This window comes from Cucurbita maxima, unplaced genomic scaffold (genome assembly GCF_002738345.1).
Source record: "Cucurbita maxima cultivar Rimu unplaced genomic scaffold, Cmax_1.0 Cma_Scf00013, whole genome shotgun sequence".
Classification (NCBI taxonomy): domain Eukaryota; kingdom Viridiplantae; phylum Streptophyta; class Magnoliopsida; order Cucurbitales; family Cucurbitaceae; genus Cucurbita; species Cucurbita maxima.
The window spans coordinates 4651684-4676667 of NW_019272029.1; the positions used below are offsets into that span (position 1 = coordinate 4651684).

A 24984-nucleotide genomic window follows, 5' to 3' on the forward strand; every position below is an offset into this window, starting at 1 on the left:
AGTTAAGAACCAAAATTCCCTTTTCCTTTTCCTTTTCCTTTTCCAACAACAGCTCCAAAATCAGCATAAATTCTAGAATTCAGATGCTCATTCACATTCAAACGCCGGTAATCACTCGTGTTCGTATTGCCAACTCTTCTCAACCCTCGATTTCCACGCCGCATCTGTTGTTGCTTACCGAATTCTATTCTGTTCCTTCTTTCCCAGTACTTCAAATTGTTAGATTCCGAATGAAAACTGCATCGATTGTTCTTCAGTTGGGTCTGTAACCGGTCCTTCAATTTGGATTCCTGTTCTCTGGGTTGTGCGATTTATCTGTTCTAATCTTGTTTGAGCGTCGAAACGACGATAATGAGGAGTTTCAAGGATTTTTGCACGAAGAAGACTCTAATCGGTCTTGGGTTGGGACAATTTTTGTCTCTTCTTATCACTTCCACTGGATTTGCATCCTCTGAACTCGCTAAAAGAGGTGCATTCTTCGTGTTTTTCTGCATCTTCTTCTTGTTTATGGTTTTTTTTAATTGAATTTTCATGTGCTATTCTGAGTTGGGAATATGAGGATTCAATGTATTTATAATTACTTTTGGTTTAAACTTCATGTACTTCAGCTTAATCGTTTTGATTTAGTGGTAATACTTAATCCTATTGTGCAGGAATTAATGCACCAACATCACAGTCCTTTATAAACTACGTCCTTTTGGCTATTGTCTATGGAAGTATAGTGCTCTATCGTAGAAAGGCACTCAAGGTGATTGTGATACTTGTTTATTTGATATCTTTTAAACTGATTGAATGAGTACCCCTTGAAATTTGATGGTTGATGGAGTAAGAAGTTAAGCAATTGAATGTTTGTCATGTTGTTGATGAGGTTTTTCAGGCGATCTAGCCTCACTTCCTACACAACTACCTTGTTTAGTTAGATGGCTAAAGGCGGCTGTTACCATGCCATAATGATTTAGTTGCTGAATTAGAGATGTGAAGTATTGTGAGATCTTACCTCTGTTGTAGAGGGGAACGAAACATTTTTTTAAGGGTGTGGAAACCTCTCCTTAGTAGCTGGGTCCCGACAGGGGTGGATTGCGAGATCTCACATCGGTTAGAGAGGGGAACAAAACATTTTTTATAAGGGCATTGAAACTTCTCCCTAGCAGTTGGGACTCGAAGGGGGTAGATTGTGAGATCCAACATCGGTTGGAGAGGAGCACGAAACATTCTTTGTAAAGGTGTGGAAACCTCTTCCTAGCAGTTGAGTCCTGAGGGGGGTGGATTGTGAAATCCCACATCAATTAGAGAGGAGAACGAAACATTCTTTATAAGGGTGTGGAAGCCTCTCCCTAGCAGCTGGGTCTCGGGAGGGTGGATTGTGAGATCCCATATCAGTTGGAGAGGATAACGAAACATTCTTTATAAAGGTGTGGAAACCTCTCTCTAGAAGACGCGTTTTAAAAACATTGAGGGGAGGCTCGAAAGGAAAAGTCCAAAGATGACAGTATCTGCTAGTAATGGGCTTGGGCCGTTACAAGTGTTGTGTGATCTTACTCATAATGGTTGAACTTGGCTTGATAACAGAAATTTCTATTGCATGCTATTCAAATCTATGATGCGTGAATTTCTTACTTGTCTCCTTTCTAAATCTTTCAGGCAAAATGGTACTTCTACATACCTTTAGGATTGGTAGATGTAGAAGCCAACTACCTTGGTACGGATAATTTCCTTGTCTTGCTGCCTATATTCTTGGAGAAATATACAGACCAAGCTTTATAAAACATGATGAAACTAAGAACCTTCTGGTTTGTAGCTTCATAAAACTATGCCTAAATGTTTGATAATTCAAAACTGAGATGCAGTTGTGAAGGCATATCAATACACATCTTTAACAAGCGTGATGCTGCTGGATTGTTGGACAATCCCTTGTGTGATGCTGCTCACCTGGATTTTCCTAAAAACAAAATACAGATTCAGGAAGATAGGCGGTGTTGTCGTGTGTGTTGCTGGCCTCGTCATGGTTATCTTTTCTGATGTTCATGCTGGCGACCGAGCTGGTAACGACACAAGTCCCTTTATGCCCTCTACCCCCCAAATTGATATTTGCTTGTATTCACATGCACCAATAATGAGTTGCAGGAGGAAGCAGCCCACTTAAAGGGGATGCTCTTGTTATAGCTGGTGCTACCCTTTATGCTGTTACCAATGTCAGCGAGGTAAGGCTGCAACTATGCACTAGCATTTACCTTTTTACCTTACAATTACTCTGAACACTTTGTAAATGTCAAAATTTGACTGTCTGGTGAAGGAATTTCTGGTGAAGAATGCTGACAGAGTTGAGCTAATGGCTATGTTAGGTAGCTTCGGTGCCATCATCAGTGCTATCCAAATGTATCCTTAGATTTATATCTGTCTCAATGGGCCTATTCTGAATTGTTCAGTCTTTTATGTATTATGTTTCCCTTGATGGTTTCTATAGAAGCATAATCGAGCGCAAGGAGTTACGATCCATTCGATGGACTGCAGAAGCAGTAATCTCTCTGTCTCTTAATCTGTTCTAGAATTTGATACTCCAATGTGTAGCAAATTGTTTGTTGTTTCAGGCCATTCCTTTTGCTGGATTCTCTGCGGCTATGTTTTTTTTCTACTCGCTCGTCCCTGTATTACTTCAGGTACGTGCTATTGATGAACACATATTGAATGAACTGTGAAGTTGCAATTTGGTTCTGAACATATATATTTTCACAGATCAGTGGATCCACAATGTTGAACCTGTCCTTGCTCACCTCGGACATGTGGTCCGTTGTGATTCGTGTCGTCGCGTATCATGAGAAGGTCTGTGATCACTTGGTTTTTTGTGTTCATGTGTCGTATTGGGTGTTTTGTATGTCTAAATCAAGTCAGTTTCTGCAGGTTGATTGGCTTTACTATTTGGCCTTTGCTGCTGTTATCATTGGACTCATTACTTATTCAGTGTATGTCTTCTCTATCATTCTGCATTCTTTTTACGTTACATTTCCTGGAAAGTGCTCATAATGTAAGCATATATACCCCTAGGGAAGTTTTATTGTAGTGTTCTCAGATGGATGATTACCTGCATGATGGTTACTGATGAATTTCTTATATTTCGGGTCATGTTAGATGTATATTGTAATATAGTATGAGAATCACCATCTTAGCCACTACAATAATGTAACGGACCAAGCCTACCGCTAGTCAATATTATCTTATTTGGGCTTTCCCTCAAAGTTTTTAAAACGTGTCTCTTAGGAGGAGGTTTCCACACCCTTATAAAGAATGTTTCGTTCTACTCCTCAACTGATGTGAGATCTCACAAATAATGTATTTTATTGCCCTTTCTTTCTTGTAAAGTGATCATTGCTTGAGCGTTTTTGAACTGATGCTACATAAACCATTATTGCATTTGCCCTGAGGATTGAGAATCGTATTTGTAGTTTTACGCTTGTAAAAGGTACTGTAATCCATGGTTATGTTGCTCTCGTTACTACCTGAACTTGAATCTCTAAATGCACAGGGGTGAGAGAGAAGAAGGAGAAGATCGACGTCGAACTAACATTGATGAAGAAGCCGAGCATGATAAACGTCCATACAAGGAATGTCCACCGGAAAAACGGGTACTAGGAATAGCAGGCAGCAGTTAGAAGATCTGAGAGGGTAGGAAAAATGAAAATCTTAGGAGAAATAAGTAGTGTGGTTCCTAGGATGGATTAGAAATAAGTATTTAGAGTTTACTTATTCTTTGTTGGCCTTTTGATGGGCTCTCATTCTTCAACATCTCATTGCTTATTGCCAATAATAAAGTACGAAAGTTTTGAAATCTTCCCCAATAATCTCAACCAAATCACATTCATCTAAAGAATTCACAAGCATCTCATTGGAAATCAAATGCAGAGACCACTATGGCTCAACTCAGATCAACTAGTACGTTCAAGCCATTGCAATAGACATTTAGACCACCGAGCATGTAATAACTAGATTACATAATTAGGATGTGAGCAAGGCTAAATGTGGTCTGGTAGAAGATAATCTTTTCAAGTTTTCTAGATTTTGAGCATCACAAGTTTTGACAATTATTGATCCCATCATGGTAGGAGCAACAAAAATCCACAGAAACCAAAAGAGTTACCTAAATCACATGCTTAATTTGATCACATAATTAGGATTTTCATATCAAATATATTCTCAATTTGATCTTAGAGAGAAAATCCACAGAAGCAAAAACAAAACAAATACAGACTAACTAAACGTGGATTCTACATTTCAAATTCTCTCACATACACCATTAATCGAAAACTTCACAGCTCTCTAAGCTCTCTCACCTCTAATCCGCCTCGCTAATTGAATATCCTTAGGCATAATCGTGACTCTCTTAGCATGAATCGCACACAGGTTAGTATCTTCGAACAATCCGACGAGGTAGGCCTCCGCCGCCTCCTGCAGTGCCGCAACGGCGCTACTCTGGAATCGGAGATCGGTCTTGAAATCCTGAGCGATTTCTCTGACCAGCCGCTGGAACGGAAGCTTTCGGATAAGAAGCTCGGTGCTCTTCTGGTACTTCCTGATCTCCCTCAGTGCAACAGTCCCTGGACGAAATCTGTGCGGCTTCTTAACTCCCCCGGTCGCCGGAGCCGATTTCCGAGCAGCCTTCGTCGCCAATTGCTTGCGAGGAGCCTTACCGCCGGTGGACTTTCGGGCTGTTTGCTTGGTGCGAGCCATTGACGCGTCGTAGGAAATTAAGCTTCTTAGAGAAAACGCAAATGTGAATGAAGAAACTGCAATATTTTGATGCTGAAGACTGGGAGAGACGAGTATTTATAAGACTATGGGGAGTTTGGAGGGTGATTTTGGACGGTCGATTGGAGTTTGTATTGACGGTTGAGATCTCTTTTAGAATTAATCACGCGGATCGCGATCCAGACTTTTGGCGGATGAAAATTTGGGAGGGGGGAACCAAAACTACAAAAAGGATTTGTTTTGGCGCCATGGTTTTTTTGGGATTTTTTTTAAAAAGTTACATTTTAAATTATAAATTGTATCAATATTAAGATAATTATTTAGTCATTAAATATTCATTTAAAATCTCTTAAATCAAATTATTTTTCTTCTTAAATATTATTAAAATAAATTATATATAATTATTTCTAAATAAGTATAGAAATAATTAGTGTAAAAAAAAAAAAAAACAAATATGAGCTATTCTCCTCTCACATTACCTAAAAATGTAATGACTCATGTTCGGAATTCAATATCGGATGGCTCGATATTCTCCTGCGACATAGTCACGTGACCTATTACTTACTTCTTAAGAATAAAGACCATCTCCACAAACCAACTTGAATGCTTCTAAAGCACGTTTAACCATAGAGTTCCTATGATAGAGCCAACGAAAAAAAAAGGTACACTTAATTGGTGTAGATAGTGATTTCAATTCTTTTGAGCCTTTATTATTCATTCTATCCTCATGAGTCATGATCACTCTAATTCACATGTGATCTCGGTTGTTTCATATACCTCTCCTTTACTCCGGTGTTACATGCCCTTATGCTTAAGATTTGGAATCCAGATTCGACACTTGATGGTCTCAGCATTCTCTTGCATCCCTTACGACATTGTTACATTATCTACTCCTCACTTTTAAAGAGTGAAGACTATCCCCCACAGACCCACACGATTGTTTTCACTCACATGCATCTCAAAAAAATTTATAGGAGGTCATCCAACATAAAATTGCTCCAGTTAAAGAACACTTAACCATAGAGTTTCTATGATTGAGCCACCGAAAAATAAAGGTGTACCTAATTAGTATAAGTACTGACTTTCAATTCTTTTGAGCTTTTATTAATCCTCCTATCATTAGGAACACTCTCATTTAAATAAAATTTCTCCAATATATACCAACAAAAAAATTACATAGACATGTCATTATTAGGATTTATATTAGGGCTCCTAATTAGTTATTTAATGCTAACAATAATTTTGATTATTTTACTCGCAATTTAATTTTATTCTTGGTATGAAAAATTTATTAGTGCAATTCGGAACATTATATAGTTGACATATAGGAGTATCATGTTTAAATAATAATCTAAATGGTCTATAGTATATGTATAAGGTTGGGTGCATTTACCTGATATCATTGCTGATACGATCCATTTGTTACAAATAATTTGATTCAAATCGTTTATGTAAAGACATATGAGTGGAAATATCTTAAATAATGAGTTTGTATAAGCCTGAATCACGAAAATTTAATCTTTATAGAATGATCATATGCTCACCATTTTGGGGATTAATCAAATAGAGAGGTAGCAATATAATTTCAAGAGATGGAATTTAATGTTTAAGTAGATGAGTAGTTGGGTGGGTTGTTTTCACTGTTTTTCCAAAGTTTCTATAAATAGGACTCGTGTGTTCAGCTAAAATATTTTCGGTACTTTTCTATCTCTAGTCTAAATAATTCTCCAATTTCTTGGCGATTTTCTTATAGAGGCTTACATTGGCCTTTAGCCTTGTGTTCGAGTCATAGCAAGAAAGACTTACCAAGGAGATTCAATCTGATATGAACCAAGAGACAATCATACAATATGCTTCACTGAAGATGTGAAGAAAATGGTGTTGAAATTATCTAAGATATTTCAATTCTGGCACATTGAAACAAATGAAGTTTCATTGTTATAAATTTTGGGTGGATTGCAATTTAGACTAATTTAGGGTTATTGTATTTCATTAATATATTTTAAGACTTTTTATTTATTTTATGTTACATTTACATCATAGTCTGTAACGACCCTAAATTTTTTGCCTATTTAATCTAAGGTCATTACTATACTTTAAAATGCGGTATTTACCTTAAATTGGCTCTTATCATAAATGCGACATAAGTTTGCCTTTTATTACCTCATGAATAACGAATACAAGGGAAAGAAAAAAAAAAAAAAAACAACGCTGAAATAAATGTCTTATACTACCCTATAATTTATTATGCAATTACAGTTCAACCTATACTAACCTATATTAATGATGCAAGTGAGAATTCAACCTAAACTAACATATACTATGAATGCAAATGAAATTCAACATATACTAACTTATACTACGAAATGGAAAGCAACTACCCTATGCATGTGCCACAATCTCGGGATGTGCGATGCCGCCGTCAATCTCACATGGGTGCCTGCCTTTATCTGAAAAATATGGTAGCACGAGGTTTGAGTATTTATAGAATACTCAGTAAGTGACCCCTTATCGGGGTTATGCAACAAGAACATGCAAAATGCTATGATGGGACCAATCAGACTATTCTTTTCCAACGACACTTATTCTAATTGGGCAGTTTGGATGTGTACCATATACGCTACACACAGCCCATACGTGCGAGTAGGGGCACACCGCTGGGCCCCTTTTCTTGTCGGGCGAGCCTTCTCTAGTAGCTCAACTTTTGCCGGACACCCATTAGAATTCCTTAACTGTCACGGTAACATTATGTAAAACATAACGATACTTCGCCTACCTAATGGATGTACGCGTCCGTCCTCTCGTGAAGAAATAGGAGTATCCCACTAATGCGTGAGCATACATAATGCATGAGGTCCCAACATTTTTCTGTTTTCAACATTATTAAATATAACCCTGCTATCATTATTCGTGCATAACATATCATTTCTCATTTTTAGTCTACATTTTATACATAATCCTAACAGGGTTATATTTCATGCAATTTACCGTAATTTCATGTCATACATTTCATGCTGTTTATGTTCAAATATACCGTACAATCAATGCCAGAATCATCTAGGAACATCATAACATCATAAGCACAACACATCACATCATACTAAATAGCATACATTCATATTTCACAAGCTTACGTATTCAAGCATAACAGTCTAGCATACAATTTAATGGCACGTGCCAACATACAACATACAACGTGTAACCTACGACGGGTGAGCCACTTACTTAGTTAGCTTAAGTTGTTGTCACGAATATATCCTTAAAAGAAAGTTTGATTCTGTCATTTGAAATTCAAGTCAATCTATGTGAGCCCATGACATTGGTTTCAAATTTGAACCCTATAAAATTATTTCTCTAATTTAGATTCGTCTTGTTAAAAGTCTTGATATATATCTACAATTATATTTTATTAAAAATCTTATTTTCCATGTTACTGTATTATGGGCTTTTAGTATTTACTTTTCTCTCTAATATATAGTTTGTGGATTTTAATTCTTGAATTTTTTTTATCTGGGTTTATTTTGTTGCCTTTTAATCTTGTTTTGATGCATTCCAAATTTCTACGTGGATTCTATTTTTAATCTATTCATTTGACTACTCATATAAATTTAATTTAATATTACTAATCTGACTTGATTTACTAGAATTCATGTAAATGATTGACATTTAGTTTCTAACTCAAAGCTAAACTATCGTGATAATTTAATGAAAATCTAGTTATAATTGACTATGATTTCTAAAAAAGAAATAGGATAAAAGAAAATGAAGATTTAATATATAACTTATTGATCAAATCTATTTCACTAAATTTCTGGTGAATCTCAACTGGGTAAATGTCATTCTCATTTTTGTAAATCTGACCATTATTTTTTTTTTTTTGTTTCTCCAGTAATGATTACTTTCTCCTATGTGGATTGAGGAGAGATAATTGTAGGAAGAGAGAGGTTAGTGTACAAAGGTTGTTTATTTATTATTATTATTATTTTTAACTATTTTTTTATGATTATTTTTATTTCTTGATTTAATTAATTAATTATTTATTTATTTATTTTTATTTTTTTATTGGGCTATTATATGAAATGTCTTTAATAGTTTCATTTTGAGGCTAAAGTCATGTACGTTGTATTTATAAGTACACTTGGAAAATGTAGTAGAAGGAGCCTTTGTGATTTCCTCTAGCCAATGACTAAGTTTCTTTGCAATTCTATGTAGTTTAGGTTGCATATAGAATTATTTAGTTCAACATGGTCTACCTTGCTTGTGGAGTTATTCAAATTTCAAACAAGTGTTCTTGACTTGAGATATTTGATCAACAAGATGATACTTTGTTTACTTGATGTGAGAAAAAATATCTTCCAACCTCGATCAAGTAACGAATAACTTATTGATCCCAAAATATCACATTTTAATTAGATATGTTTATTTAATTCATTGGGACTTACTCCACGAAGAATCTCCATTTACAAATGTCAATTATAATTATAATACATACATAATTGTAATAAAAAAAAACCATAAATGGTTAATTAACATGAAAGCAAGTAAAAAATGGTCTGAAATGGGTATGCCGCCGCAAGTAACTCCTGGACAAGCATGATCGGAACATCCTCTCTCACTTAATTAGTTGATGTCCCTGTCAACTGACTCTCCAGAAACCAATAATAAAGATTGCAGCTCAGATTTTTAGAAATGTTTCTAGCTGATCTTAGCAACAAGGAGTCTCTTCGAGTTACAAGAACCTCTTATACCTATTTGATTTGTCAACGGTTGCATCTTCTCAACCAAGTGGATTCTTCATCATGGTAGGTGGTTATGTCACCTTACTGTGTTTGGTGTCAACATGATTGGGATGGTAGGGTTTTACTTACATGGACAATATGGTTCATTCTCATCCAGGCAAGCTTGATTAGAACATTCTTTTCGATTTGGAGTTCTCGTGGCTTGTGGTTCCGATTGACCCATTTCTTCAACCGTTTGGATGTTTTTTTTCTAAGTTAGCATGAGCTACTTCGTAGGTTTGTCACCACAATTTGGTGAAGTTGTTGGCTTGGGACTTCTTCCTAACATACCCGTATTGATTAACATGAGCTTTTGCGGGTCTAATGAATTTGAGGTTCAACAAGGCATTAGCTACTTATAAAGCTCTGTTAGCTTGAGTTGAGTTGTACGATACATATTTCTAACGGGCGGTCTTACCCCTATAATAAATTAATATTGTGATCTATCCCTTTAGGTAGACATAAACCCTTAGTCTAACTTTCTGGCCCCATGTCATGGTGTTTCCTAGAAACGGCTGGATCACTATTGGAATTGGCTCACTCCAACTTTCATCTTCAACCATGGAGACGACAACGAGAGTGGGTTCATTATGGGTATGCCTTGTTTAAGTTGTAGAGATGTTCAAGAGGCAAAGCAGGGACGGGAAGTCTTCCTCATCTCCATCCCTACTACCTATTTCACTATTCATCTGGCGAAATCTCTTTTTATTTTTGCTGGAATCACGGCAGAGATTTCCACCGACAATTTTTCTTTGTTTACTATTATTTTTTTTTAAAAAATTATTTAAAGTTTTCATTTTTCAATATAATCTTTATTTAAAAAATTGTAAAAAAATCCTAATAAATCAATATATTTCATAAGCGAGTATATATATATATAAAATATTTTATCAACATAATTTCTAAAAATCTTAATTTTTATGTTACAACATAGTTTTTAACGATTAAAAAATCTATATTATAGTTTTAGTTTAAATATTACGATTAGAATCTCAAAATTAAGTAATTTATTTTTTTAACATAGCCATTTAATATGGGTTGAAAATATATTTATATTAAGTGGGGTAGGGTGGAAAATTGGGTGGGGACGGGTATGAGGAATATTAGCTCATCTCCGAACCCATTTATTTAACGAAAAAAAATGTTCTCCATTCTCTTCTCACATCCCCTCTCCATTTGGAGATGGGTCTCCACTGATGAAGTGTGTCTCTACTCAGTTGTAATGCTGACATTATCTTTATACCTTTTGGTTATGGAGTATTAGTTTGAATAAGGGTGGGGTTGAATCATGCAACTCCTAAGCATTTTACTAGACGTATGAGAATGACTTTGTGTTAGAGTAGGAAATCTATCCTTAACACGATATCAAAGTCATCTTTCTTGACAATCACAAAGTGAATTTGACAACTCAAGTTTCTCGCTTGATCGAATTGTTGGCATTTTGGCCATTGATCTCAAATTAATTAATGTTTTGACGATAACAAACATGTTTTTAATTACTAATAATTTTAGTGTATTAAAATGTCCACAGTATAAAGTTTGGAATAGCGATTCCAACACTCACAACTATATGTAACAATATAGTTGTGAGTACTCAAATTATAAATTTACTATTTCAGACAATTGTGGTGTATTCTTCAAAATCCCAACATTTATAACTGTTTGATCATGAATCGTGAAAATGATGAAGTTTGCTCTTAAACTCGTAAAAAGAGCGGTATTATTGTTTTGCTTTTATTCGAGGAAAGAGACAAGAAATTTTTATTTAAATTTTCATGAATCATGAAGTAGGTCGTATTTGACAGAACCACTATAAAACTACCATGCTACTTTTTCCAACTTTATTCTATTTAATTTTTGAAATTATTATTGTGATGGATAGGTTTTTCGTAATTGTTTATTGTTTTGAGTTATTATTTTTTATATATTGGTGAATAATAGGTTCTAAAAAAAATACCATAATTAATTAATTTTTTTTAAACCCTATTCACCCGTGTAGGGTTGTCATACAAATTTAGTTAATCTAGTTCTTTTAGATAACACATAAATACTTTAGGGCTTCCATGTGGGAGTTTTCGAAGCTTTTGACTAGCCGTGTTTCAATTTTTGTTGAATTTGTTCCAAATTTGGTTTAGAAGGTTTGGAAGGCTACCTTTATGGCATTCAAACTCTCGATCGGCTCCCTAATTGTAATTTTTTTTGTTGGGTGGTTTCTTCTTTGGATTTTTACCTCTATGTTTGTTCTAGAAGATTCATAGTCTCTTACTCGAGTTTCAAGTCGGTCACCTCTCACACTTTTTGTTGAGTAAATCAGTAATTTCTATTTCTTTCAATTGAAGAAGTCTGTCTTCACCTTACATCGTTGGATTCATCATTGTTAATATCAAACAATTGTACGTTTGACTATAGTGTAAGCCATAGAAAGATCTTCGTTTAGACTTTTTCCACGACTTCAACCCCTTGACAAAACAAAAGACCTTGTCTTTTTCTAACATTATCACGAATATCTAACATGAGCCCGGAGATATTTGACATAGTCTTGAATATTTTCAACATGTTTAAATTCTCTTCGTTTTTGTCTCGAGAATATCTCAACATTCAGAAGAATTGTGAACGATGTTCTTGCTTAAAATCTTCCAAGTGCCTAAGATATATCGATCCTTTGTACTTGGATCTCTAACGTAATTTTGCATCATCAACTACATGCTTTGTTGTGATTAGTTAATAATTATCTATAATTAAATAATTTTAATAAGATTATATAAATTTTTAATTATAAGTAATTAGTATAGTAATTGAATAAAATAATTAATTATACATATTACATTTCAAAAATCAAATACCATATATAATAGAATAAATTGTTTTAATGAGGTATACTTATAAATTTTTATATAATTATGATAAATTACTAATAAAATAATAAGAAAATAATTTATATAATATGTATAAATAATTATTATGAAAGAATATTTAAATATTTTAAATAATTTTAATTCGTTATTATTATTTACCATTTTTATTTTAATTGCTTTTAAAATTATAATGAATAAGCTAATCAAAATTAGTCTCAATAAATAATTAATTGATTGTAAATAATATTATTAGTGAAAATAAACTTTTTACTAACACGTTAATTAATCCTAATTGACTAATTAACACGTCATAATTATTTTTATTATTATTATTATTTTTAAAGATCATAGAACCAAACTTACAACGAAGAAATAATTTAGCAAAAGGTAACCATAAATTAATAAAGAAACTAATTATAAGATGGGTTGAAGTTAAAATTTAAAGAAGTCCGGTCGTAATCAGTCTTAGGAAAGTCTGTTGGTAAATTGAAAAAACGGTGATGATCTCTCGTGCTTACCTCTCCCTGAAGCCTTTGTTTGTTTGAAGCTTTGTTTCGCACTTTGATTTCCCAAAGGAATTTTGAGCTGCTTACACAGATTCAGCGGTGGAAATGGCTGTTGCGGCTCCAGCAATTTGACTTCTAATCACGCTTCTACTGTAAGTTTTGATCCATCTTCCAATTTGAAGTGCAAGATTGTTCATGTTGTTCATATGAATTGCCTGAAGGAAAGGGATTTGGAACTAGTAAGTTTATATCTCACACGTCGCAAGGTATGCCGAACTAGTGTTCGACGAAATGCCCAACTGATCTGGATTCTTGAAACATCGGAAACTAACCAACTTTAAACCTTAACTTGTGGTGCAATCAGTACCCAATACGTTAACATTCCAATTTTTTTACTATTTGTGGCTCTGGCCATGAATATTGTTGGCGTTGGTGGAATTTGTGACTTGGTTTTGAGTGTTTTGTATGATCTATTAGGTGGGTCGTGATCGATTTTCTAACAAAATATTTGAAGTTGCTGGAATTCATATGTTTCTGATGAATGGTGGAAGATGGTGAGTTGGTTGTTTAGCAGGGTTAAGTTCTGTGGTTTCCCGTGTCAAAACCAGAGAGGATCGAATTTAAATCACCTGCAAAGTCGTTATCTGGTAAACATAAAACTGAAATGGGTGAAAGATAAAGACTTAGATTCTGTAGTGAGTGCTGAGAAGGACCTCAAGGCTGTTTGCTTTCTTGTATCCATAATCTCTTCAAGTCTTGAACAATGCGTACCGATCTACCGTCTGCGTTGCCATCGTCGGCAGCTTGGTCTTCCGAATGATGTCAAGATGTCTACCTTTATTAGGAGATACCCTTCTATCTTTCATGAGTCACATATTCGTGACAGTGCAGGCACTCCTGTGCCATCTTTTGGCTTAACTCCAGAGGCTAGGGAGCTTCATGAGGAAGAAATCGTTGTCGTTCGACAATGTTGGACGGATATTCGATCTAGGCTTTGCAGATTGCTAATGCTCACGAGTGGTACGACACTTCCTTTACAGACAATTGACCAGTTGAGATGGGACATGGGGCTGCCATATGATTATCAGAACTCTTTCATTCCATATAACCATGACTTGTTTTCATTTGTCCAGCTCCGTGATGATCGAGTCGGGTTGAAACTTCTATCCTGGGAAAATGATCTTGCTGTTTCTGAACTGCAGAAGAACGCTGGTTCCCAACAGGTGGAAGAAGACGTAAGAAATGGCTGTTTGGCCTTTCCAATTGGATTCACAAGAGGTTTTGGATTGAGGAGAAAATGTATGGATTGGTTAAAAGAATGGCAGAAGCTTCCTTACACTTCTCCATATTGTGATGCCTCCCATTTGGATCCCCGTACCGATGTGTCCGAAAAGAGGATTGTCGGAGTCTTTCATGAACTTCTCCACCTTACCTTGCAAAAGAAAACCGAACGCAAGAACGTAAGCAACCTCCGCAAACCGTTCTCTATGCCTCAGAAGTTCACAAAAGTGTTCGAGCGTCATCCTGGTATCTTTTACATCTCTAAGAAGGACGACACACAGACTGTAATCCTTCGAGAAGCTTACGACGGTGACAAGCTTCTGCAGAAGCACCCTCTTGTTAGCATCAGGGAAAAATTTGCAAACATGTTGAGGAAAGGTCAACTAGATAGAAGCAGAGGTTTATACAAAAAAGAAGATCCATTTGGACATTTTCGTTGTGATGAAGTAGATGAAACTCGATACAGTTCCGAAGAAATGTCCGACTATAACTTGCTTTCGGAATATGATTTGGAATCAGATGACCCGATCGACAACAACTGCTTCAGAAGTTGCTATGATTCTACACCAACTTCTTCAGCAGTTGATCAAACTCTTTAAAGTCTTGCAGTAACTTGCAACTTGCCCATCAACAAGGTTTGTGTTTATCTTAGAGTACTCTTCTATCTAATTTGTTCTTATTCAATTGGTTTCTATAGTTGTAAAAGATGATTTAGTCATTAATTTTGATTAAATCTTAGAGAGATGAGTCATTTAGTTTGTTTCAATCAGTCGTTTTAATTTCTCTGAATCTGATACTCCAAGCAAATAAGTCGAATCGACACTGAAAAAGAGATGAAGTACCAGAAAAATGTATAATTCCTTCTATGGTGGCATGAACAAAAGAGGTAGAGTATTGCACGTATACTACGACGTCGATAATAAAATTGAGGTACATCCTCATTTATGAATGTTAAAGTTGTATACAAATTGTCATAAAGAATATGAACATTATCTATCAACTAGTAGCTCACCTGTTAGAACTCTTGGTACGTCGTTAGAAATGTAAAAGCATGCAAAAATCTTAGCAGCTTTCACAGAAAAGAATGAAACGCAGCTTTTGCTCTTCACCAGATGTGCAACCTGAAGGATTCCCAATGACAACATCATTTCTCTAGTAAAACTGGTACTACACTCTAAATGTATATGAATCTTGAATTTGGTTTATTGATAGCCACCACCATATGATTGCTGGGGGGCGTAACCACCCATCATCGGATTATAATTACCCGAAGCATTGGATCCAGGCTGAAATCCTACTGGTGATTGAAGTTGCATTCCTTGCCCCATACCCATATTCATGCCCATGCCAGGGTTCATTCCCATTCCCATTCCGGGATTCATTCCCATCCCCATGCTCGGGTTCATGCCGGTATTGTTCGTCCCCATACCCATTCCCACGCTCGGGTTCATGCCAGAATTGTTCATTCCCATACCCATTCCCATGCTCGGGTTCATGCCAGCATTGTTCATCCCCATACCCATTCCCACACTCGGGCTCATGCCAGCATTGTTCATCCCCATACCCATTCCAACGCTCGGGTTCATGCCAGCATTGTTCATCCCCATACCCATTCCCATGCTTGGGTTCATGCCAGCATTGTTCATCCCCATACCCATTCCCATGGGTTGATTGGTTCCTCCATAGGGCCCCCCTCCCATGCCCGCATTGTTCATACCCATACCTGAACCCATCATGGAGTTTGGTGGAGTTCTGAGGGCAGCTGCACCAGCGTGACCGATTCCAGAACCCGATCCCATAGCTTTACCCATGGTGATAGTAGAAGTTACAGCGGTTGTGGTAGGCTTTTCCATCCTCTTTTCCTTCCGATTTATGGCATCAAAATCCACTCCAATGTCAGATAATGGATTTGTTTTAGCTGCACATTGAGGAACATATTTAGTCAACCATCAGAGACACAGATGCGATGCATATATGTAAGAATTCAAGGTAGCATGAACTCACGCCCAGATATGTTCAAATCAACTAGCCCTCTGTTAAGAGTGTCAGCCCAGACTGTTGACTTTGTCTCGAACTTGCCCTTAGGAGGTTGAGATGCTACTGAAAGCGATCCTGTTGACGTGGGAAAACCTTGTTGTGAAGGAACCTGAGGGGGTCCAGCTTGCGGAAGAATGCTGCCTAGAAAATCATCATTTTTTGGTTGTGAAGCTATCGGCGGGGATGTAAAACCATGATGCTGCATGTTTCCACTGCCAAGTGGAGCAGCTGGCACGCTTGGATTTTGCTGAGCAATTTGTGAAGTAACAGGAGCAGCAAATCCTGCATTCTGTACTAAATATCCACCCCCATTTGCCTGTGCATTTGGACTGCTGCTGGTTGAGGCCATCTGTGGATAGAAAGGAGCTGTAGATCCTCCCTGTGAGCCCCCTCCATAACCTAACTGTCCAGTAGGTGCTGCAGATCCTCCTTGTGAACCCCCTCCATAGCTAAACTGTCCAGTAAGTGCTGCAGATCCTTCCTGTGGGGGCCCAGAGCCAAACTGTCCAGTAGGTGCTGCAGATCCTCCCTGCGAGGGCCCATAGCCAAACTGTCCAGTAGGTGCTGTAGCTCCTCCCTGTGGGGATCCATATCCAAACTGTCCAGTCGATGCACTTTGAGGCTGGAAAGCTGTATTTGAGTTCAAAGATGCTGTAGCTCCTGATTGGGCATGCAAATTAAGGAAGGAACTAGCATTTGGTTCTGAAGGCTGATTGCTTAAAGCTGTAAAATTTTTCTCAGGAGGTTGACCAGGATCTGAGAAGGTAGTTGGCAATGCTGGCTGGTCGCCAGTGGATGAATAAGTTGGCAGGGATGTTGCATTAGATGGAGGTCCAGAAAGAGGTAGAATATCTGCCAGTATATCAATCTCAGGGTCCGAAATAGTGGATGGCCCTTGAAGGAACTGTGGGTCTGATGGTGCTTGCAAGCTGGATAAGCCAGATGCACTAGTTGAAGCAGAAAACGCATTACCAAATTCTGAATTAGAGACTTGGTTTGTTTCCGGGATAGCTCCTTGGGATTGTTCAAGGCCTTGGTGCAGAGAAGACTGGAAAGGATTAGTCAAAGTAGAAGAATTGGATTGTCCAAGGCTTGGGTGAAGAGAAGACTGGAGAGGATCTGTCGTAGCAGGTGAATGGAATTGAGGGGCACCATCATCAGAAGTCATAGCTTTAAAAGGAGTGTCACCAAAAGGATCTTCAAAACTCTGCAAGTACATAATTCAACAGTGCACAGAAAAATACATGAAAAATGTCAACTTAGTTGCAATAAATAACGGAAAACGTACAGAATGATGAATAGATGTCAATTTGATCGGAGCGGGCACTTCTAATATTCCAATGTGAATGAAGAACTTTTAAACCATCAAAATTTACCTGATTACTAGTCTGCGAGTTTCCTGCACCAGAGTTCATGTGGTAATCAGTCTCAAAGGCCCCAGTCACGTTTGCAGATGCCGCTGGCATAATGGCCAGTGGGTTTGAAGGAAAATCGGCCAGTGAGCCAAGTAAGTCCATCTCAGCATTGTTTGGTGGAGTAGTTGGAGCAGCTAAGAAAAGAGAGGAAGTATTTGTGGTTTAGTGCCAAGAATCAACAAAGTGATAACTAATAGTTTGATGCGAGTCACATGAGTGGATTATCCTAAACAGGTACATGTGCGGTTATCTTTGATAAGATTGTATGCAAAATGACCTTTACATAAACTATTTCTATCATGCTTAACATTTTTATCTCGTTATGTAAGGAACCTTTGCACACAATCGGGCTGGAATTCAAAGCCTCTCAACTCTCAATAGAATTATGCATTTAATTGATACTCAAAGACTTGCAAAGAAACAGGATACAGTCATAAATTGAGAGGAAATGTTTATTGCAGAACACAAATCATGTATAGCTTATACGTTAAAATGTGACAATGGAATGTAGGCTAACCATAACGATAAAATGAAATATACTAATTATTTATTTTATTTGATCACTTTTACTATTTCTTTCCTTACATGCATAGCATTGACACATGTCCATACATAGGGAAGCACTTAATTATATCTAGCATCCAAATACCTCTCATCATTTAAAATATACCCTCTGAATTAATACTTGATGATTACACATGCATAAAGAAACATGATGTATCTATGTCACAAGGCATCATTTGATCGAACCATATGACCCTCCGTGATGTATGTCCAATTCAACTTCACGTCAGTTATATTCATGAAGCAACCTTATGAAAACCAAACTACACAAAATACTGAAGAGGGGAGGGGGAGATTCTTCTCTATCCAAATGAAATCTAAATCTAGCAGTTTTAACTTTAGAGCTGTTAATCTTCCTCCTTAGATGTCGCAATAGCAATAAGACTCATACAAGGATGATTACCAAGTATAGGTAGCTAGGTTTAAATGGAGTCAGCCTGAGGTTAATAGCAAAAAGCTAATAGAATTTTTTGTACCTGTGACCGAACTTTGAGGGTCAAATTCATCAAAGGTCCCAATTAACTGGTCTGTAGGTGTTGGAGCACCATGTACCGGACTGGACTGGCTAGGTGCTCTAGTAACAGGTGCTGATGATGTAACAGGAGATGAGGTTGAGGATTCTTGGTCCCTTTCCAATAAGTAAGATATCCAGTCAACTAAATGGTTATTAAAACTGCTAGAACTAGAAAGAGACTTTAGCAACAGAAGAGTGATACCTTTCACTATGAGCTGGTGGACTTCGAGACTCACCCACTGCCTCTTCATAACTTGGAGGTGCACCAGTGTTCTGTTCTGAAAATTTATGATCACGCCGCCTGCCAAAAGAGATTCAACTCATAATGTGATTCATAGAACTCAGTTAAACCACTATTCCATGAAATTATTAAGAATTACCTCACATCTGGAGACCTGTTATCATCTCTTCCACTACCATCACTTCAAGAAAAAGAAATAAGTGGCTCAGTACAAGCCCATGCCAAAATTATACACCAGCTTGATCTGGGAACGAATTGGTTCTAAAAATATTAAAATTTGGCTTTGCACGGTAGCTCTTAGCAGCATTAATGCCCAAGATAATGTTGAAAAGAGGCACACCTATATTCACCTCTCTCCCAAGTTTGTGTTTGTGTAATAGTAAGGAAGAATTCCTCTCCCACCTTTTCACTGATGGTAAATTTGTATCAAATGTCTGGAATTTGTCAGGGGTTTGGTTTGGTTTATTTTGGTTCTGCCCTAATCTCTCAGAAAATTGATAAACTGAGATCTTGTTTTGGTGGTATCAATCAAGCACAAAGCTAAAGAGTTCCGTTGAATCCCCTTTTCCTGTCTATTTGACGGAAATAAATGCAAGAAGATTCTGACAGGTCAAACTTTGTTGATTATCTTTGTGACATTTTGGTCCAATCTATCTAATTGGCGTCCTCGTCCTTTTTTTTCTCTTTTCCGTAATTACTCTCTTTTTCCTTATCAACCACGATTGGAGGGCCTTGTTTCATCCCTTATTTTTTGAAGGAACTCTTGTCCCTTTGCCGTTTAGGTTGTCTTATTTGGCTGTTGGCCTTATATATTGGTATCTTCTCCATGTTTCCTATCTCAAAAAAAAAAAAGAAAAAAAGAAAAAAAAGGTGTTCCTTTACATAATAGTGAAAGAATAATTCAGTAACAGGGAATACATACCGAACACTGTCATGATGGTCTTTATCTTGATCCCTTCTTGCACCATACTGGTGATCATCAACACTTCTTCGTCCCCCATTATCATCATCCCTGGGACTATCTCTTCCTTGACGTTCTTCACCATCCCTGAAATAGTGATCTCTATCACGTCTATTTGAATTAGAATTCCCACCACGGTCATCATCCCTATAGTCATATTCTCTTTCCCTTCCAAAACCATTGCCATTCCTATCTTCATCCCTGCTTCCATAGCTTCCCTCATTAAAATCATCATCGTAACGGTCTGCATACCCCCCAGCATTAGAATTTGAAATTGGTCTATGTGCTCCACCAGAAAATGATGGATTTCGAAACCTTCATACAAATGCCAAAATCATTCAGCGACGCCATTCTAAATTAATTATAAGGAACTATCTTAATGATGAAAGTATTTTAGCAAATACTAAAAAAAAAAACCTAGAAAAAGGGGGAGGATGAAGAAGATGAAAGAAGAAAGAAGAAAGAAGAAAGAAGAAAGAAGAAGAATAAATGAAGGATTTCATTCATGCCAGAAGTTATATTTAATCTCCAGGTACACCAGGTTAAAACGCAGGCTCCTGCTTTTCATGCAATGTTTTACAGAGAGAAATTTGTTTGAGAAATTAACAGAAAACACAGTAGCACTGTGCAGGAGTAATAACTTTGAAGATGCAGATTCTAAAGTAGGGGAAACAATATTAAAACAAAGTAGATGACCCAGAAAGGAGTAGAAAAAATTGAACAGATGACAAGCAAATTATTATACAAGATTAATCCCCAAACTTTAGGTAAAGAACCTGCATGCAGTAAAATAACAGACACTTATGCCATGTACGAAATTCTCAGAAAGAAAATTGGAGAAATTTAAAGAAAAAAAATTGGAGAAATTTATCTTTTAAAATTTTAATAGAGAAAGAAGCAGAAAATTTATTTTAACCTTTTATCTTTTCTCTGCTTCTTTCTCTATTAAATTTCTCCTATGCACGCACACACACACACACACACATATTTGTTTTATGGATTACACTCACTTGTCCCAGTTAGAATTAGACTTCTGCCTAATCTCACTGATTCTTTCTGGGTCATTCACAAGAACCACAAGACTCTGTGACTTCTTTCGGACATTTGCTCCCTGATCCCTTCCACTAGAATCAATATATTGAAAGCTGAACAAGACCTGTGGTGGGAAAAAGATAATATATAGAAACACAGAATGAAATTCACGGAAAATGGAGAAAACTAATTAAACATGTAGTTACAAAGAACTAAGAAGCTGTATTACTGATAATTGGTATGAATGATCCTTGATATCGTCGATTACTCGCTCTGATCCATGAGCCACCAGATACTCCAAGACAGTTAAACCCTGAAGAACAATATGTATTCTTCTTTAAAACAAGAAAAAAATAAAAAAAATTGTACCCTCAAAAAAGCAAGAAAAGGAAAAAGAAAATAAAGATTTCTTTTTCCTTGAATAATCTAATCAAACTTCAAGGACATAAAAAAAAAAAAAAAACATAAAACATTTTGACGAAGGCTGACATTTTTTTTTTGCCTGCAAAGATAATTAACTTTTGAGGAAAATAAGAGTTAACTGCACGTATGTGATCCAATGTCAAATGGAAAAGAAATCAAACCTTGTATACATGCCGCCAATTTTTTCCAGAGTCATTAACACGCTTCCAGATTACTGCCATAATCATCTGATACTCATGGCTGCATTAAGGTTTAGAAATGAGACTCTCTACTGGTTCCAGGTAGGTAGTAATAAACATTCATGAAAACCAGGTTATGTTTTCAATCAAGAAGAAAGAAACACGTAATGCTTACTAGTTTTTGCTTGCTTGTGCAATCTCTGCAAGAAGTAATCCATGAGGGCCCCAAGGCTCATTGCTAGTAGCATCAAGAACCTGCTAGGCCGAGACAGCAATGACCTTAATGTCAGAGTTAGAACTCTTAAATACCATGAATCACATTTCAAACAATTTTCAGCGTAAGGAGCAACTATAAGAGAAGATCTCAAGAAAATCATGAAGGAGAAAAAAAAAAAAACCTTCTGCTCTAGTCGAGGAACTTTAAGCACAGCCTTATTAACTTCTCTTTTACTGCAAGAAAATGAAATACAAATGCCATTAAAGTAAATAATATGCAGAAACGGAAGCAAGTTCACAAAGATAGGGAAAATGTCAACCTCAAAACACGGACCCTGAAATTAATGTTTAACAAAGGAACAGAAAAGCTTGTTAAGATATCATTTTAGGCTTAGGCACAGAGCATTGAATCAAAAATTTGCAGAGCTACTTTCATATACTTCTTGATTCTTGAAAAACTAAAACAGTTTAATTTAAAATATCTAGTTCAGAGCTACTTTCATATACTTCCCGATCATATCTTTGTTCACAAGTATTATGCCTAGGAGTTGCATAGAGTTTCTCCATGAAGCTTGAGGTGGTTCTAGACTAGGGAGAGAGGCTTCGGTCCTTGGCTGGATGATTGTACGGCCCTTCCCTGGTGACTTTAGTGAGAGGATCATTTAAGTACTATTTAAACTAGTGTTCTGGTTTTCTAAGAACCTATCAGATAGAACTTTATTTTATTTGCCTTTTTTCAAAACCAGTTCTATATCTTTTGTTGGAAATTTAAGATTCAACTATTTCCAACGGCTTCATTTTACAACTCTTTCCACATATTGCATTTTTTGTTCCTTCTATAGCAGATTGATTAAATATATGTTTAAAAATTAATATAGAAAACTTGAACTTAGAAAAACCCAACTAGAATGGATTATAATGTAAATTCTACTAACTACAGATACACCTTTAAATTCTGACCTAAGTACACACTATTCTTTTATATGTTAAGTTCGATTAATGTTGTGTTGGAAAAGGTTTATATAGACGATTGTAGAATTTATTTTCTAATTTAAACTCCTATTTTTTTTTTTTAAAAAAATTGATCTATTTTAAACTTGACTTTCACTATCTAGATCTTTAAAAATCATTTAGGATGTTCCACCAAAATGTTGATTGAAATTTCAGAAACATTTGAAATAGAATTTATATCCCTCAATTATAAACCAAAAACCAAACACGCTCTACATTATCCAGTACTAGGAATTTTCTTTTCATTTCTCTTTTGGGTGCAATAACATGACCTGCAGTGATGAAATCATTTTTCAGCATTAAAATGTGAATATTACTCACATATCCCTAACAGTCTGACCAAAGACCTTCTTCATTGTTGATGCCTTGATGGTACCGAAATTAACAGCTCCTTCCAACCAGTTCCACAGAAAAATTAAGTGAAGCTCACCTCAAAATTTCTGGGCTGTTTCAGAGAAAAACAAGTAATAGTCTTTAAAAGCTTGGAATATATATCGGAAATCAAGCAAATGAATCATGAAAACTCTAGAATTTGCATAGCTGTAATGAATACATTAATGGAGCACCATATCATTTTAAACTCAAGTCAAAACAGTATAAAGGAATATAATTTCTAGGGCATGTAATAAATTTGAAAGAGATAAACATAGGTCAAAATTTGATCTCTAAACCTAACAAAAGGAAAAAGGGCAGTTCTTCAATACGAACAATAATAATGATAATAATAAAACTAACATGTCAACTCCATCACTGACAAAATAAATGATAATCTAAGTAGAGACACCTAGAATTATGGACACCCTACTACTTCTAAGAACGCCGGAACTTGCACAATGGACTAAAAAGTAGAAACTTCGATGAAATTGCAACTTCATAGAAATCTCCAAACTACAGATAACTCCAATTTCAAATTATGGTTATCTGACATCGGACACAGCATGGAAGGAATCTTCATTTTCATCTACATTACAAGCTTACGTCAGGAATTTCAAATGAATCCAAAGTAGACCTTTCCGCAAGATTCCCCATTGGCGTATATATATATATATATATTATAAAGTATACAACAAAATGTACGTTACAAACTCTAGATAGATATGCAGCATTCACGCATCAGCTGCCAAAAGGACGAAAAATATCGAACCAAAAATCAAGACGAGCATCTCGCATTATGAAAAGTATAAAACAAATTCATATCGGTGGAAGAGAATCGAAGATTTCCAACCAAAATTCACACAAATTAACAAAAATGAAGCATGGAGATTATGAATTTCAATGCAACTTTGATCTGATCATCAATTCCAAAATAATAATAATAATAATAATAAAGAACGAACAACAGGCAGCCGAATTGAATTGAAAAAATAATTTCCAACAGGAATAGTGGATGAATAATGTGAATCAAGAAGAATGCAACGGATTATGAGAATGGAAAAAGACAAATAAATGGGAAGATCTGAAAGGAAAGCAGGAAAATGAAAGAAGATGGTAGAGGAAGGCGGATGGAGGGAAATGCTTACGCCGGAGATCAGAATGAAGAGGCGGATCTGAAGGCAGTTGGAGAGGAAGGTGGAAGGTGGAAGAGGGAGAGAATTTTGAAAATGGTTGGGAATTAGAAAGGCTCCGTTGAAGAAATAGCTACGAAACAGAAAGGACGTACGAGGAGACACCGCAACTTACACGCAGTAAATTAAGGGATTTATTTATTTTATTTTATTTTTTTAATTTTTTACATTAATTTTAATGTTAGAATTTTGAATCATCCGATTCAATTATAATAATAATAATATCACTTACATAATGATAATAATCATAATAATAATAATAATAATAATAATAATAATAATAATAGTAATAATAATAATAATAAGGTCAATAGCAACTCGACTTGAAGATCGCTCATGGGTAGAGCCTTTTTTTACTTTGTCATTCATGAATATATTACAAGTAAAATTGAAAATTAAGAGTTTTAGTAGACACATTAATTTTCCAAACTTTCTTAAACGAGTCAGATTCAGAGCGAGCATTTTATTTTGTGGTTGGTATCGGAGCGACTTTATATTTTTCAACAAATTGGTATTAGAGCGATTTCAATTTCAACAAATTGGTATTAAAGCCGATGGCGAACATGATGGGACAAATGTCGCTACCACGATTGACGAAGACGAACTACAAGAATTGGAGCATCCAAATGAAAGCTCTTCTCAGTTCGCAAGACGCATGGGAGGTGG

At 36.1% G+C, this 24984-nt stretch overlaps 4 protein-coding genes across 4 annotated transcripts; 2 read left to right on the forward strand and 2 right to left on the reverse strand.

Annotated features, from left to right (window-relative positions):
- Positions 1–3778, forward strand: LOC111488671 (solute carrier family 35 member F1-like). Its single transcript, XM_023136563.1, has 11 exons — positions 1–469; positions 654–748; positions 1642–1699; positions 1848–2042; positions 2125–2201; positions 2294–2376; positions 2465–2516; positions 2589–2657; positions 2734–2820; positions 2899–2960; positions 3521–3778. The coding sequence occupies exons 1-11, from the start codon at positions 352–354 to the stop codon at positions 3645–3647; spliced, it is 1023 nt and encodes a 340-aa protein (XP_022992331.1). The 5' UTR covers positions 1–351; the 3' UTR covers positions 3648–3778.
- A 191-nt stretch (positions 3779–3969) lies between these two features.
- Positions 3970–4794, reverse strand: LOC111488740 (histone H3.2). The gene has a single exon (XM_023136667.1). It carries the CDS (start codon positions 4720–4722, stop codon positions 4312–4314), a length of 411 nt encoding a protein of 136 aa, XP_022992435.1. The 5' UTR covers positions 4723–4794; the 3' UTR covers positions 3970–4311.
- Positions 4795–12849: 8055 nt separating this feature from the next.
- Positions 12850–14866, forward strand: LOC111488632 (protein WHAT'S THIS FACTOR 1 homolog). The gene is made up of 2 exons (XM_023136490.1): positions 12850–13031; positions 13357–14866. Exon 2 carries the CDS (start codon positions 13431–13433, stop codon positions 14757–14759), a length of 1329 nt encoding a protein of 442 aa, XP_022992258.1. The 5' UTR covers positions 12850–13031; positions 13357–13430; the 3' UTR covers positions 14760–14866.
- Positions 14867–15034: 168 nt separating this feature from the next.
- LOC111488524 (clathrin interactor EPSIN 3-like) lies at positions 15035–24383 on the reverse strand. The gene is made up of 14 exons (XM_023136297.1): positions 24274–24383; positions 23075–23198; positions 21925–21976; positions 21702–21781; positions 21509–21587; positions 21154–21237; positions 20903–21048; positions 19854–20207; positions 19071–19112; positions 18893–18991; positions 18653–18804; positions 17574–17746; positions 16165–17404; positions 15035–16078 (listed from the first exon to the last, which is right to left on the reverse strand). Exons 2-14 carry the CDS (start codon positions 23107–23109, stop codon positions 15363–15365), a joined length of 3252 nt encoding a protein of 1083 aa, XP_022992065.1. The 5' UTR covers positions 23110–23198; positions 24274–24383; the 3' UTR covers positions 15035–15362.
- Between the last annotated feature and the right edge of the window lie 601 nt (positions 24384–24984).